The sequence below is a fragment of the Elephas maximus genome, chromosome 19 (genome assembly GCF_024166365.1).
Source record: "Elephas maximus indicus isolate mEleMax1 chromosome 19, mEleMax1 primary haplotype, whole genome shotgun sequence".
NCBI lineage: Eukaryota > Metazoa > Chordata > Mammalia > Proboscidea > Elephantidae > Elephas > Elephas maximus.
Window position 1 is genome coordinate 46,116,579 of NC_064837.1, and position 12,614 is coordinate 46,129,192.

Here is a 12,614-nt window from a genome sequence, read left to right on the forward strand (position 1 = left end):
TCCACGATCAACAGCCATGGAAGCAGCAGTCAAGAAATCAAAAGATGCATTGCATTGGGCAAATCTGCTGTAAAGGACCTCTTCAAAGTGTTGAAGAGTAAAGATGTCACCCTGAAGACTAAGGTGCGCCTGACCCAAGCCATGGTATTTTCAATCACCTCATATGCATGTGAAAGCTGGACAATGAATAAGGAAGACCGAAGAAGAGTTGACACCTTTGAATTGTGGTATTGGAGAAGAATATTGAATATACCACGGACTGCCCAAAGAACAAACAAATCTGTCTTAGAAGAAGTACAACCAGAATGCTCCTTAGAAGCAAGGATGGCGAGACTGCGTCTCACATACCTTGGACACGTTGTCAGGAGGGATCAGTCCCTGGAGAAGGACATCATGCTTGGCAGAGTACAGGGTTAGCGGAAAAGAGGAAGACCCTCAACAAGGTGGATTGACACAGTGGCTGCAACAATAAGCTCAAGGATAACGATTGTAAGGATGGCGCAGGACCGGACAGTGTTTCATTCTGTTGTGCAGAGGGTTGCTATGAGTCGGAACCAACTCGATGACACCTAACAACAACAAGCTTAGAACAGGGGGTAAACTGCTTTTTCTGTGTCATGGCTCCATAGTTTCCCCTAACATCTTCCGGGTTGCCCCTGAGGAGCCCAGTGTCCATCTGTAGGAAGAACAGGTGACATTCTTCAAAGAGTGGGCAGGAGCCCTGAAGCTGGAAAGAGCTCAAAAAACCAAACCAAACCCCATTGCCGTCGAGTTGATTCCGACTCATAGCGACCCTATAGGACAGAGTAGAACTGCCCCAAGGAGCACCTGGGTTTCTGGGAAGAGCTCAGTTGATCATTAAATCCCTGCCCCCCACCCTGCCCAGGTTGTTTTTGTCAGGCAAATGAACTTAGACCTAGACCTATATGAAGACAGTAACAATAGCTAGTGTGACTGTGTGCTCAGCACCAGCTCCAAGGGCTTTAGGTCTTAAGCCAATCTTTCAACACTCTTGAGCTCCACACTATTGTTATCTCCTCTTTATATGACACACAGAGTGGTTAAGTAACTTGCCCAAGGTCATGCAGCTAGTAAGTGGTGGAAGCAGGATAAGTCTAAGCCCAGGAAAAGGGCACAAACGGAACCCAGAATGAATCTGGTAGCCAAGATCAGCTGATTTCTCTCCTGAGAAAGAAAATACAAATGAAGCGACTCAACTCGACAGCAACTGGTTTTAGTGAGAGGGGTAAGTTCTGGATTTGAAATTTGGCTCTATTACTTCATAGTTGCAAATATCAGATTCAATTTTTCCTTCTCTCATCCATACAGTTGTTAGGCTTGAGTGAGTCCAGGCATTGGTCATTTAAAAAAAACACAACAGTGACTGTTGGGTCAATTCCAACTCACAGCGATCTCGTATGTGTTAAGAGTAGAACTGTGCTCCACAGGGTTTTCAATGGCTGATTTTTGGGAAGTAGATCACCAGGCCTTTCTTTCAAGGCACCTCTGGGTGGACTCAAACCTCCTACCTTTGGGTTAGCAGCCAAGCATCTATTACCTTTCCCTAAATGATTGCTCTGCACTCACTCCTGCCCTGCCCAGCCCTGTCTCTTCTCCACAACGCAGCCAGAGGTACCTTCTTAAGTAGTCAGTCCCATGTCATTTTCTTGCTTAAAGCCCTCCCCCAGTTGTTTTCCACAGTTGAGAAGGAACCTAGCCACAGTCCTCAAGGCCTCATATGGCCACCACTCCAACTTCACCACATGCCCCCTTTCTCTTCTTCATTCTGTTGAGTTTCATTCATTTTCTGGAACCCACAGATGATGTCCCACCTCAGGGCCTTTGAACTTGCTATTTCTTCTGCCCAGAACACTTGCCCACCAGCTCTCACAAAGCGTCTCCTTATTGTTAAGGTCTCCACTCAAACACGACCTCAGGGCCTGGTCATCCCCTCTGAGGTGGGTCTTCCCTCCCATTACTCACTGCCACAGCTGTTGCATGCCTGTTTCCTTCCTGGCACTGGTCACCATCTGTGATGATTTCGCACAGGTATTTGTGTTCTTGGTTCTGGCTGGCTCCCCTGCTAGACTGAGCCATAGTCGCAGTGAGTAGATGAGCAGCCACTGACAAGGAGACACCCGGCACATATTTGAAGATGAAGAGCCCGGCATAACTCCTGGCACGCAGTTGATAGTCCCATTTTTTGCTTGATCTTAAACTGCCATTGAGTACGGTAATTCTGAGAAATGAGGGGATTTTTGGCTACTCGCCCAGATTTCTGGCAATGGGATAGAAGAAAGAAGGCAAGATCTGATGATTCTCTAAAAAGGACATAAGGGATGGTCTGGGTAGGATGAGGCCTAGCTGCCTGCAAGTCCAAAGATTGGGGCCCAGGCTGCTGGGGGCTTGGGATGTGGATGGGATAGAAGTAAAGGCAGTGGGGCGGGGTGGGTTAGGAGTGACCCAGTAATTCCCTAGATCTCAGCCAAGCAACAGAATGCCTGGAAGGACAGCCATAAAGACCCTTAGAACATGCCAGAATAGTGGTACAGCCTTCAGAATTCCAGGAAAACCTGAAACACCCAATCAGGACGTTTAGCCCACTCAGTGGCAGGTCAGGCTGGATGGACTCTGATGTGCTGGTCTGGAAGGGCTGGGGCAGCTTGCTGGCTACAGGGTCAGAATCCCGGACCCCCATCCATCCAGAATCAATGGGAACCTGGGGTAATTCTCCTCTCAGGGACCTTCCAGTCTCAGAGGAGACCATGGGGTAAGTGGGACCATCAGGCCTTTGAGTAGGAGAAAGGAGAAATGTACCATGAGCGGGGCTGAAATCAGAGCTTCAGACTAGCATTTCTCAAAATGTGAGTTTTGACCCATTAGAGTGTCATGAAATCAACTCAGTGAGTTGTGACCAAAATTTTTAGAACAAAATGGAATTTAGCAGAAAAGCGGGGATTGTGTGTGGTAAGCTCATCAAGTATATGGGTGTATATACGCAGCTACTGGGTTGAGATGTAAAAAGTGTTTCTTTCTTTATTGTTGTAAAAATATATATATAATAACAACATCTGCCAGTTCAACGGAAATGTATTTCTTACTTTGGGTTTTTTTTTTTAAGTTTGGAAGCTGCTGGTCTAGAAAGGACAGGCAGACACCATGAAGGGTTACCCTCCCAAAAAACAAGAGGCCAAGACCTGACCCAAAGGACTGCCTGGTTTTGGGGGAAAAGCACTCACTGCTCTAGGGTCAGGGGGAGCTGGACTCCAATCCTGGCTCTGCAATTTACTGTGCAACACTGGGAGAGACTCCTGACGTCACTGAGCCTTGGCTTTGTCATTTAAAAAAATGCTTTGTCATTAGCAGATTTTAAGTAGTGCCAGTAGCTATCTCACTTATGGCTGTGAGGATGTGACTGGATGTCGCCTGGAGCACCTGGCCAAGAGCAGACCCCTCAGAGTTAGTAGTGTTCCCCTCCAGCGTCCAGGATAGTGCTGGTTCTCCTAAAACCTTAGGGGCAGCACCAGCCCCATGGCCCCTGTGTCCACTCCCCTTCCTTCACGCCCCTGCTTGCTGAACTGTGGAGGAAACTGGCTGTCCGGGGTCCTCTGTCCTCCCCCCATCCCCAGCATCTTCCAGGCCCTCAAGGATGAAGATGAGAAATAATCAGACAGCAGTCTATGGGAAGGAAATCCAGGAGAGGAAAAAGAAACAAGTTTTATTAAAGCCCCAAACACTCGGGTAGAAAAACCGAAAAGGAAAGAGTGCAGGGAAGTGGGGAGAAGAAAAAAGGACATTAAAAAAGAGAGAGACGGAGAAAACACAGCAACCCTTTCCATTTAGAAGTTATCAGGTTACACCGACAGAGGTCACAGAGTATCCACAGAAGCCATCACTGCTACACCAACACGGCCCTACAGGGTGGACGGGCAGGGGGTGAGGCTGAGCTCACCCTGGGGGGGACTCCCACCTGGGACCCACTCAGAGCCTTGGGCCAGAGGCTCTTGGGGAAACAGTATATTGTGGAAGGGGCAGGAGAGAAACCCCCCATGTGAGTAACAGCACAGTGGGTGGGGGTTGGGGGGAACCAGGTACAGTGGTCCCCCCAGACGTCTTTAGTTTTCTCTTGGTCAAGCACACACTGATGGACAGAGCAGCGAGGCGCATGCAGCTGGGGGGCATCGACGTGCTGTGGGCTTTGAGGGGCCTGGGGTGGGGGGCTTGGGACAGGGAGGGGAGCCAGAGCGAGTGGTGCAGGGTGATGGGAAACACACGCACACACTCCCACACACCTGGGTCTGCACCAGCTCACCCTCGTGCACGCATGCACACTGCAAGAGCACATACCTTCCACACGGTTCTTACGCATCTCCACGTACAGGCCTCTGTCCACACATGTGGCCCCCACACATACAAGTCTCTCACAGCTACACACATCTGCACACACCCACCGCACACGGCCTCACCCACAAAGCTCCGCACACACCAGCATGCAATAGGCACGTGCCAGCCCAAACAGGCTATATATACCTATGTGTGCAAGCCTCCCAGGACATACGTGTGGTAGGTCACGCCTGTGCACGCATGCTCTGTGCATCTGCACACATGCTTCCCTACACACAAGTGCACACACGCACACACACAGGCTGCACACAACTCCACGCAAATGCCTCCCAGACCATAAATGTGCAAGAACCAAAGTCAGAGAAAGATGCAAATCCCACTGGACTCTACTTGGGCAAATGGGGCAGGGCACATGGCTCCCTCCATCTGCTCCTCAAGGATGGACACTGCCCCTTCCCCCCACAAAGGGACATTCAACTCAGGACAATGACGGTGGGGCACGAATTCAGGTCACCGGGCCGAGGGAGGGAGGGAGGTGGGGGCAAGCAAAGAGTAGCAAGCGAAGAGTAATGGAGTGGAGGGAGGAGGGGGCACCACTCCCCCCTCCCCTTCCAAGTCAGAGGGTCTCTGTACAGCCAAATCAAACCAAACCTTGTCACTGGACCACAGAAGCCAGGCCAATGGGCCCACCCTCGGATCTCCTCCCCCGCCAAAACTGCGGCCAGGGAGAGAGTGCCGTGGTTTTCTTTTTCCTTTTTTTTTTTCTTTTTTAAATATTTATATATATTTATATTACGTATATTATATATATAATATGTAAATATATTTTTAAAACAATATAAAATGTTAAGACACTTCACTTAAATGTAAAGAGTTGCCTGCAATTAAAAGTAATTGCATCATTTATGGAGTCCTTTTTTTTTTTTTCCATTTTCCAGGGGTTTTTTTAGGAGGGATTTTTTTTCCTCTTCTTTTGTTATTTTTCAAAAAGGCTTGCTTGCCTTTGTACAAAAATGATCAGAAGCTAAAAAACAAGGATGAACCAACCAAAAAAACAACAACAACAACAACAAAAAAAGAAATGAAGAAACACACCCAGCTCCCCCGTCCTCCCCAAACCCCTGGCTCTCCCCAGGTGCTGACCTATACCCCCTGCCGGGCCCCAGAGCAGGAGTCCAAGTCTAGGATTCCCCCCCTTCAGTGGCTCCTTCTTTCTGTGCTAGCTGGCGGGGGAGCTAATCCCAACTCCCCCCTCCCCTGGGCTTACCCCGCTTTGTGCTCCAAATCAGAACCCTGCTCCCTGGGACTCCTCACTCCATCCTCCTCCCCCTCCCCACCCACAGAGCCTCCCTGCAGGCCCCTCACTTTTCCCTCTGGGGGCGCTAGGGCTGAGAACGACAATTGGTCTCTTCTCCCTCTCCAAGACCCAGCCTAAAGCCAGTCTCTACAATCTGCGCCCTCAGGCCATCCACAGGCCAGAGCTGGTCAAGCCCTCAGGTACCCTCAAGAATCTCACTTGGGGTCACCAGCTCTCCATTTAAATATCAGGTCTTACCCCCTCCCTGAAAACCCTCAAAGGGAGATCAAGTCACCCCCCTACCAGTGGGGTCAGAGTGTCTTCACTGTCCCCATCAACTCCATCTCTAGTTTTCCTCACAACCAAACCCTTCCCACCCTCCAGGCCTCAAAATCTAATTTTTTAGGCCCCTCATTCTTGCCCACCCCACTCCCATTAAATAAGTTAATGTCATTTAAAGTGCTAAATTAGGAAACTAAAAGTACCCAGTACCCCTCTTTTGGGCTGCCCTGTCCCAGGCAGTGCCCCAGTGATGGCTGCCTGCTCCACCCACCCTCCACAGCCAGCAAAGCCCAAAATGGCATGCTTCCTCTCCTCAGCACAGGCCAGGATGCTCCTTACGGCCAGTACAGTGAGTCCCAGTAAGCAAGCTCCTCTCCAAGTATACACAGATTCCACGGCCTCACACATACTCTAAGGCCTCTCAAACTCCCACCTCCATCTCCAGCCTGTTCATGGTGATGCCAGGCCCACGGGAGCATGAGTGGAGGGGTGCAGGGTAGCAGCAGAGTTCAGTCTTGTCCCGAGGTTGGACAGGGAGTGAGGCCATCTCCGGGGCCAGAGTCTCCCCACATCCCATTTTCCAGCCTGATATCGGGGTTGGTCCAACGTCCAGGTGTTCCTCCAGGAAGGTATCCAAGTAAGAGGAAAGTGAATCTCTCGCAGCCTGCTCCAAGTCTCCGTGGCTCAGGGTTTGTTTGGAGTTCTCTTGGGAAGTTAGGGGGAAGGCAGGGAGGCGAAGGGAGGGTGCAGACACTGCAGGACGGACTTGGGAGGAAGAGTGGTGAAAGAGAAAAGGGAGTGACAGGAAGTGGGCCAACAGGAGGCCATTTTGGAATAGGAAATCAAGGGAAGGTGGTGTGTTTGGTTTTTAGTTTTACTGTTTTGCTTTTTAAAAAAAGATAATTAAAAGTGAGTCATTTAAAAACCAAAAACACCAAGAGGGGATGGGTGTAGACAGCTGAGGAGGCCACGTCAGTGGCAAACCCTTCAGGGAATCTGGAGAATGGGGGGAGGCGGGGTGAAGATGAAGGGAAGAAGAGTGGGGAAGGAGAGAAATGGCAGGGGTGAGGGAGGGAGACAGGCTGGGGTGGAGGTGTGAGGGGGCTTCTAGAAGGAGATGGAAGAATTCCTCGCCCCAAAAGAAGTCAATACGGGGATAGAGGTTCTGGAAGCCGAAGGCTTTTCTGAGACTGGGCTCGAGGTCTCATTTGACCCGCTCATCTCTTTGGATGGTTTAGTGGCCTGGAACAAAAAAGGGGTCAGGGGTCAGAGAGAGGAAGGGAGAGCCTTTACACTGGCCCCCAATCAAAGCTTTAAAAATGAGAAACTTCAACAAATTCAAAAGAAAATTAACTGCAAAAGGAAGAAACCAGAGGGGGATCTGGAGAGAGTGTGAGGAGGGGGCGAAGCAGGGGCAGAAAGGAGGTAGGGGAGCGTGGGGTTGGACAAAAGGACCTGGGAAGCCCACAGTTACTGATGGAAAAGAGAGAAGGCAGAAGAGAGAGAACCAGAGAGGCACAAGGGAGACTGTGCCCAAGACACGCAGGCAGGGACGGGGAGAGTGGGCAGAGGGCAGGGGAGGGAGGAAGAAGAAGTGAAATGTTAGCTGCAACAGGGGTGCAGCCCTTCTGGCAGGGAGGTGAAAGGGGAGCAGCCAGGCTGGTGGTGTGCAGGCTTTTAGTGCCAGTGGCCAGCAGTTCAGTCGGGCCCCCTTCAGCCTCAGCAGGTCTAGTGAAGGGACCTGAGGAGTAAGTTGTTCTTCCCAGAAAGCACTCTTCTAAAGAGCCTCTGGAACCTGGGAGGGTAGGCCTTGATCAGGTCCAGCTCCGCCCCCTGCCCAACGCAGGCACTCTGCTGCGCCTCCCACCAGTGGTACTCCAGCTTTGAGTTGTGCCACACTGGTAACACTTGGGGAGCTCCCTCCCTCATGGGGTGTCCTGAGCTTACCGGCCAGCTCTAATAGCTAGAAATACCAGCCCTCTCTCCTCCCCACCTCCACCAGACTCCCTGTCCTAGAGATTTGTTCTCTTGAGCTGGGGTTTCCAAATTATGGCTTGAAAGCCTTATGCATCACCTGGAGGGGATGCCATGTAGCACATGTTACAAATGCAGGTTCCTGGGCCTGCTCCAGCATCCATCTCTTGCCTGGGCTCAGGAATCTGCATTTTAAGTAAGTGCCTCAGGTGATTCCGCTGTACACTTAACTTTGAGATCCTCTAGGTGTGTGATAACCGAACCACCTTGATAAAAAAAAAAAAAAGGGCTGAAAGGAACAGGACTGCAAACAGAGTCCTGTGGCACATTACTGGAGACCTCCCTCAGGTTAGGTCCGGATAGGTCACTCCAGTTCCCACAAGCCCGTATCACCACCGATCTCCCCCAACCCAAGCACAAGGATGTGGGGTGGCTCTATCACATGGCTCCCTGGGGTAAAGCTAAAAAAAAAAAAAAAACCCATTGCTGCCGAGTTGATTCCAACTCATACAGGATAGAGTAGAACTTCCCCCATGGGGTTTCCAAGGAGCGGCTGATGGATTCCAACTGCCAACCTTTTGGTTAGCTCTTAACCACTGTGTCACCAGGGCTCTGGGGTAAAGCTAGACAGTGCCAAAAGCAGACCCTGCCTCCAGTAACTTGGGAACTCCTTCCAAGGGAAATGAGGAGACTGCAGCCCCCACCACTGCTGGAGATCGCCCATTTTCCTTCCACGTGTGCACCAATGGTCCATTCAGTGACTTGTCCTGCTTTTTGCCAGGAACATACATGCAGCTCACCACTCCGTGGTTTGCAAAGCCTACAGTTTACCTCTTTGGGAGTTCTGGCCCCCCTCCTCTTTATCCAGTTGCTCATCCATTACTCAAAGGGGTTCTAGGACCATAGCCACAAGATGTTTGGCTTCACTGAGTCCCTTACTGAGTGCCATTCATGTGCCAGGCATGGCCCCTGTCCTCATGGGACTCCCACTACTGGGGCCTGGAGATATCACCAAAGGCAACCAAGAGCTCTCCTACTATCTGTCACTTACCTCGGGCTTCAGTGCTCCGCCCCTGCCCTCTACTCTTCTCCATTTAAAGGTCTTTCTCCCAAAGCCAGATGGAAGGGAAGCACGTCCGCTGGTGTCCTTCACATCTCACCATGTCCCCAAGCAAGGGAGCGATTCCCCCAGCTCTCCTCTGTGTTCTGAACCTATCTTTCTAGCTAAAAGCCTTTTCTGTTCCTCCCTTTTACCATTTTTCAAAAGCCTCAGTCCGTTCCAAGCTTGGGTCTTGGAACACCAGCCTCTTCGGCTAGTGCTGCCGTTTGCCTCCTGTGTTCACACGGTGTCCTCACCCAGGTACTGTGTCATTCCTTCCACAGTCCGTGCAAGCCCTTTAAACATCAGCGTGCAGCAGCGCTCACCAGGTTTACACAGATGCCGCCCCCTTTCTAGTTCACAGGCACCATTATGGTCGCACTGTAAGCATTTGTTTTTTTAAGTCTTCTCAGGCCATCTTCCCTCCCAGGAGACTCTAGCCAAGGCACCATCCAAAATCCACTTTCCTGAAGCTGAAGGGGCATGTCCAACTGTGCTCAGTGGCCCTGCCCTGTGAGGCTTGGAGTTTTCTGGTGACACAGCTGCTGTCATCAAAGGTTCCTGTCACCTTCATTTCACCAGCCAGTCCTCCCCTGTTGGTCCCAATTATGTCCAGAGAAGCAGCATGTTGTCACTTTCTGGCAAGGCAAAACCTCAGAGATGTTCAGCCTTCAGCTGGATGAAACGTGGAACAGTCGCCGAGCCCAGAGAGCTGAGCCCCGTGCGTGTCCGGCTCTGTTGCCTGGGCTGAGTCCACCCCTCACTCTGTACCCAGAGCATGAGGACCAGCTGTCCATGCTCCAGGGCATAGGCTTCCCATCAGGGTGTCGCTCATCTCCAGGCCTTGTTGCCTGTCTCCTCCGGGGCCATTCCCAGTACCCTCTCCTGTGTACGCCCTTCTTCTTTGCTAACTGAATCCTGTCCAAATCAGGCACTGGGCTGCCATGGGCTTCAAGAGAAGCTGGGCTTCCCCTAGCCCAAGGGGTGAACCCTGATGGATCTATGCCAATTAGAGCAATGCCTTTCTCCTCGCTAGTGACTGATTTAGGGATGGGCCAATGAGAAGAGAGGGAGGATCTCGTGGGGGGCTTTGAGGGAAGCGGGGGGGGGGGCAGTCACAATGATAGACCAACAGGACCAAAAGGTGGAAGAAGCCCAGATCCCTGAACTGCTGAATCCACCAACCCTGAACCTCCCTGCTTCCAGACTTCTTGTTTTGCTAGATAATACCTTTCCCTGTTGCTCAGGCCATTTTGAGTCGGGGTTTCTGCTCTCTGCAGCTAAAAGCATTCCAACTGATACACACGAGGCCCTGTGTTGCTCTTCTCTTCCACCTTTTTGTTTTCTTTTAAGGTATGGTGAGTGTGAGACAAGATAATGTAGGCGTGAACACCCATAAACAACAGCTGCTCTTCTGGGCACAAAGGAGGGAGCAGCCTGGAAGGGATGAGGGGAGCTCCTTCACAGTGGTGGCAGGAAAGAGGGGTGAAGGTAGGGTGTTGACAAGACTGTGGCAAGGATGTTTGCGGAATTCTGTCCCCCTCACTGCCTCCCTAGGCACCCAATGGTGACAGAAGGAGCCACCACTGCAGCACTATGACAGATCCTGGAACTCAGGAGTGGGAGTGACAGTAGATAGAGGTGGGTGGCAGGGAGGCAACTAGAAGTGGCAGAAGATGTCGGTGGGTGGGACTCTCAGGATGTATCTGGGAAGACTGTGGAGAGGCTGGCCAGGGCAGGCAGGGTCTGGCTGGCCAGTCTCTGTAGATTCTCCCTGGAGCCACTGGGAAGGCAGGGCTTTGGGTGCCCAGGCCTGTCACAGCACCGTGTGGTAGGGAGGGCTTTGGGACACCTGGGTCCAGGTCCCAGCTCTGATGTCAACTTGCTGTTGGGAAGTCCCTTCCCTCATCTATAAAGGAGGTGGCTGGCCTCCATCTCTAACCTCCTGCCCCTGAACCTAGACGTTGTTCAAGACAGAGCATGAAGGCATTCCATGGCCCCTGCCCCACCGCAGCAGCACATGCAGACCGGGCCTGCATCCAGGATCTGCTCACAGGAGTTACTGAACCAGACGAAGGCACTAAGAGGCTCTCTCAACACCCCAGCCAGGGACCACCCTGCACCTTCCGCCAGCCACATCCACGGGCACAGGTAAGGTTCAGATACTCCATCGCGGTCCCCAAGTCCACTAATTAAATCTGAAAGGGGTGGCAGTTTTCCTGTAACTCCCTCCGCATCCCCACCCCTTCTGGGGGCCAAAGTGCTTCTCCCTTGCCCCCGCCCCCCGCAATGTCAGCTGTGAATCCAGTGAAACACTACCACAGGCTGAAAAGCAGACGTGAAATCGATTTCTCCCTCAGCTGAGGGATCTCACCTAAGAGCTAACAGGGAGGCTAAGATTAAAGTGGGAGCCTCCAAGAGCCTGTAGGAACCAGAGAACAGGGGGAAGGGAGCAGAGGAGAGGAGCAGGGTGGCAGGAAGATGGAGGAGCATAAAATTCCCTCTCCCCGAGCTCTTTCAGGAGCAGGGTGATGGGAAGCCAGGGGACTCCTGCAAGGGAGGGGGTCCGGCTGAGAACTTGCATTCTAACCTGATTCAGAGTGTTGGGATTGGGGGCAAGAGGGAGAAGATGGTTCAGGAGATTGGTGGGCAGTCCTGGCCTGGGAGGGTCTCTCTGAGCAGCAGAGGTGGGGTGGCAGTCAAGTGAAAACCTGCAGGAGATGCCTGTGAACAGTAGCTCAGGACAGGTCCTGCAGGTGCTGAAGGACCTTGAATGGCTGGCCCAGCCTGGGCCTGGCCCCACCCCAACCCCACCCTTACCTGCTGCTGGGCCTGGATCCTCATGTACTCGGCCCTCTGCTTGCCATGCTTGCTTTTGTCGGGGCTGCCTGCCTGGCCCTGGGCCGCCTTCAGCCGAGAGGCCCCCGGAGTCACCACCTTCATGGGTGGCACGCTACCACCGCCACTCTGCGGGAAGAGGAACAGGGTTGGGTTGGGGGTTCCAGGGAGACATGCCATCACACAGGACTCCCAGGGACTTGGTGGAGTCTCTGGGGTCAGGACCTCCTCAGTGGACACTGGAGACCCTCCCTGAAGCCACATCCCAGTCCAAGACTCAGGTCGGATCGCTGCACCCAGGCATAAGGTCCCCCCAACAGCTCAAGAACTCTGGTGGCTCCCGTGAATGAAGGATATCTGGTGTCCTCCTAGGGAAGTCACTTCTAAAGTGAGGGTTTCTGGCCCCACCCCCACTCCGGCAAGGGGTCCCATCCTGGGCCCAGGAGCACATGGCAGGTAGAGCAGCCCCAGGCCTCTACCTTCCTCCTAAGAGGAGGATGGGGGTGAAGTCTCCTCAAAATGGAGACCTGAATCAAGTCCGGCTCCCTTGAACCACCCCAGCTACCAGGCCTGCCCAGAGGTAGTCTGCGGACCCAGAGACGCAGGCAGAGAAACCACAGAGACAGTCAGAGACGGGGAGTGGGAGGGGGAGAATATGTGGATGGAAATGAGGGAGAGAACTTTATTTGTTCATGTACGGATACAGAGCAGAGGGGAAGACACCTGGTCCCTGCCCAGGGCTGGGTGGGCAGACCCCTGGGTAAGCCGGCTTCCCAGCCA

The 12,614-nt window shown here is 52.4% G+C and overlaps 1 protein-coding gene across 9 annotated transcripts in view; it reads right to left on the reverse strand.

Moving 5' to 3' along the window:
- Positions 1 to 6,079: 6,079 nt before the first annotated feature.
- SRCIN1 (SRC kinase signaling inhibitor 1) overlaps positions 6,080 to 12,614 on the reverse strand; it is a 68,019-nt gene continuing 61,484 nt past the window's right edge. For 4 of the 9 annotated variants that reach the window (XM_049860679.1, XM_049860677.1, XM_049860675.1 and 1 more), the window contains 2 exons: positions 11,817 to 11,963; positions 6,080 to 7,165 (listed from right to left, as the gene is read on the reverse strand). In XM_049860679.1, coding sequence (XP_049716636.1) covers positions 7,031 to 7,165; positions 11,817 to 11,963 — 282 coding nt within the window. In that variant the 3' untranslated portion in view covers positions 6,080 to 7,030. The remainder of the gene's footprint in view (positions 7,166 to 11,816; positions 11,964 to 12,614) is intronic. The other 5 variants (XM_049860676.1, XM_049860678.1, XM_049860672.1 and 2 more) reach the window with 3 other exon arrangements.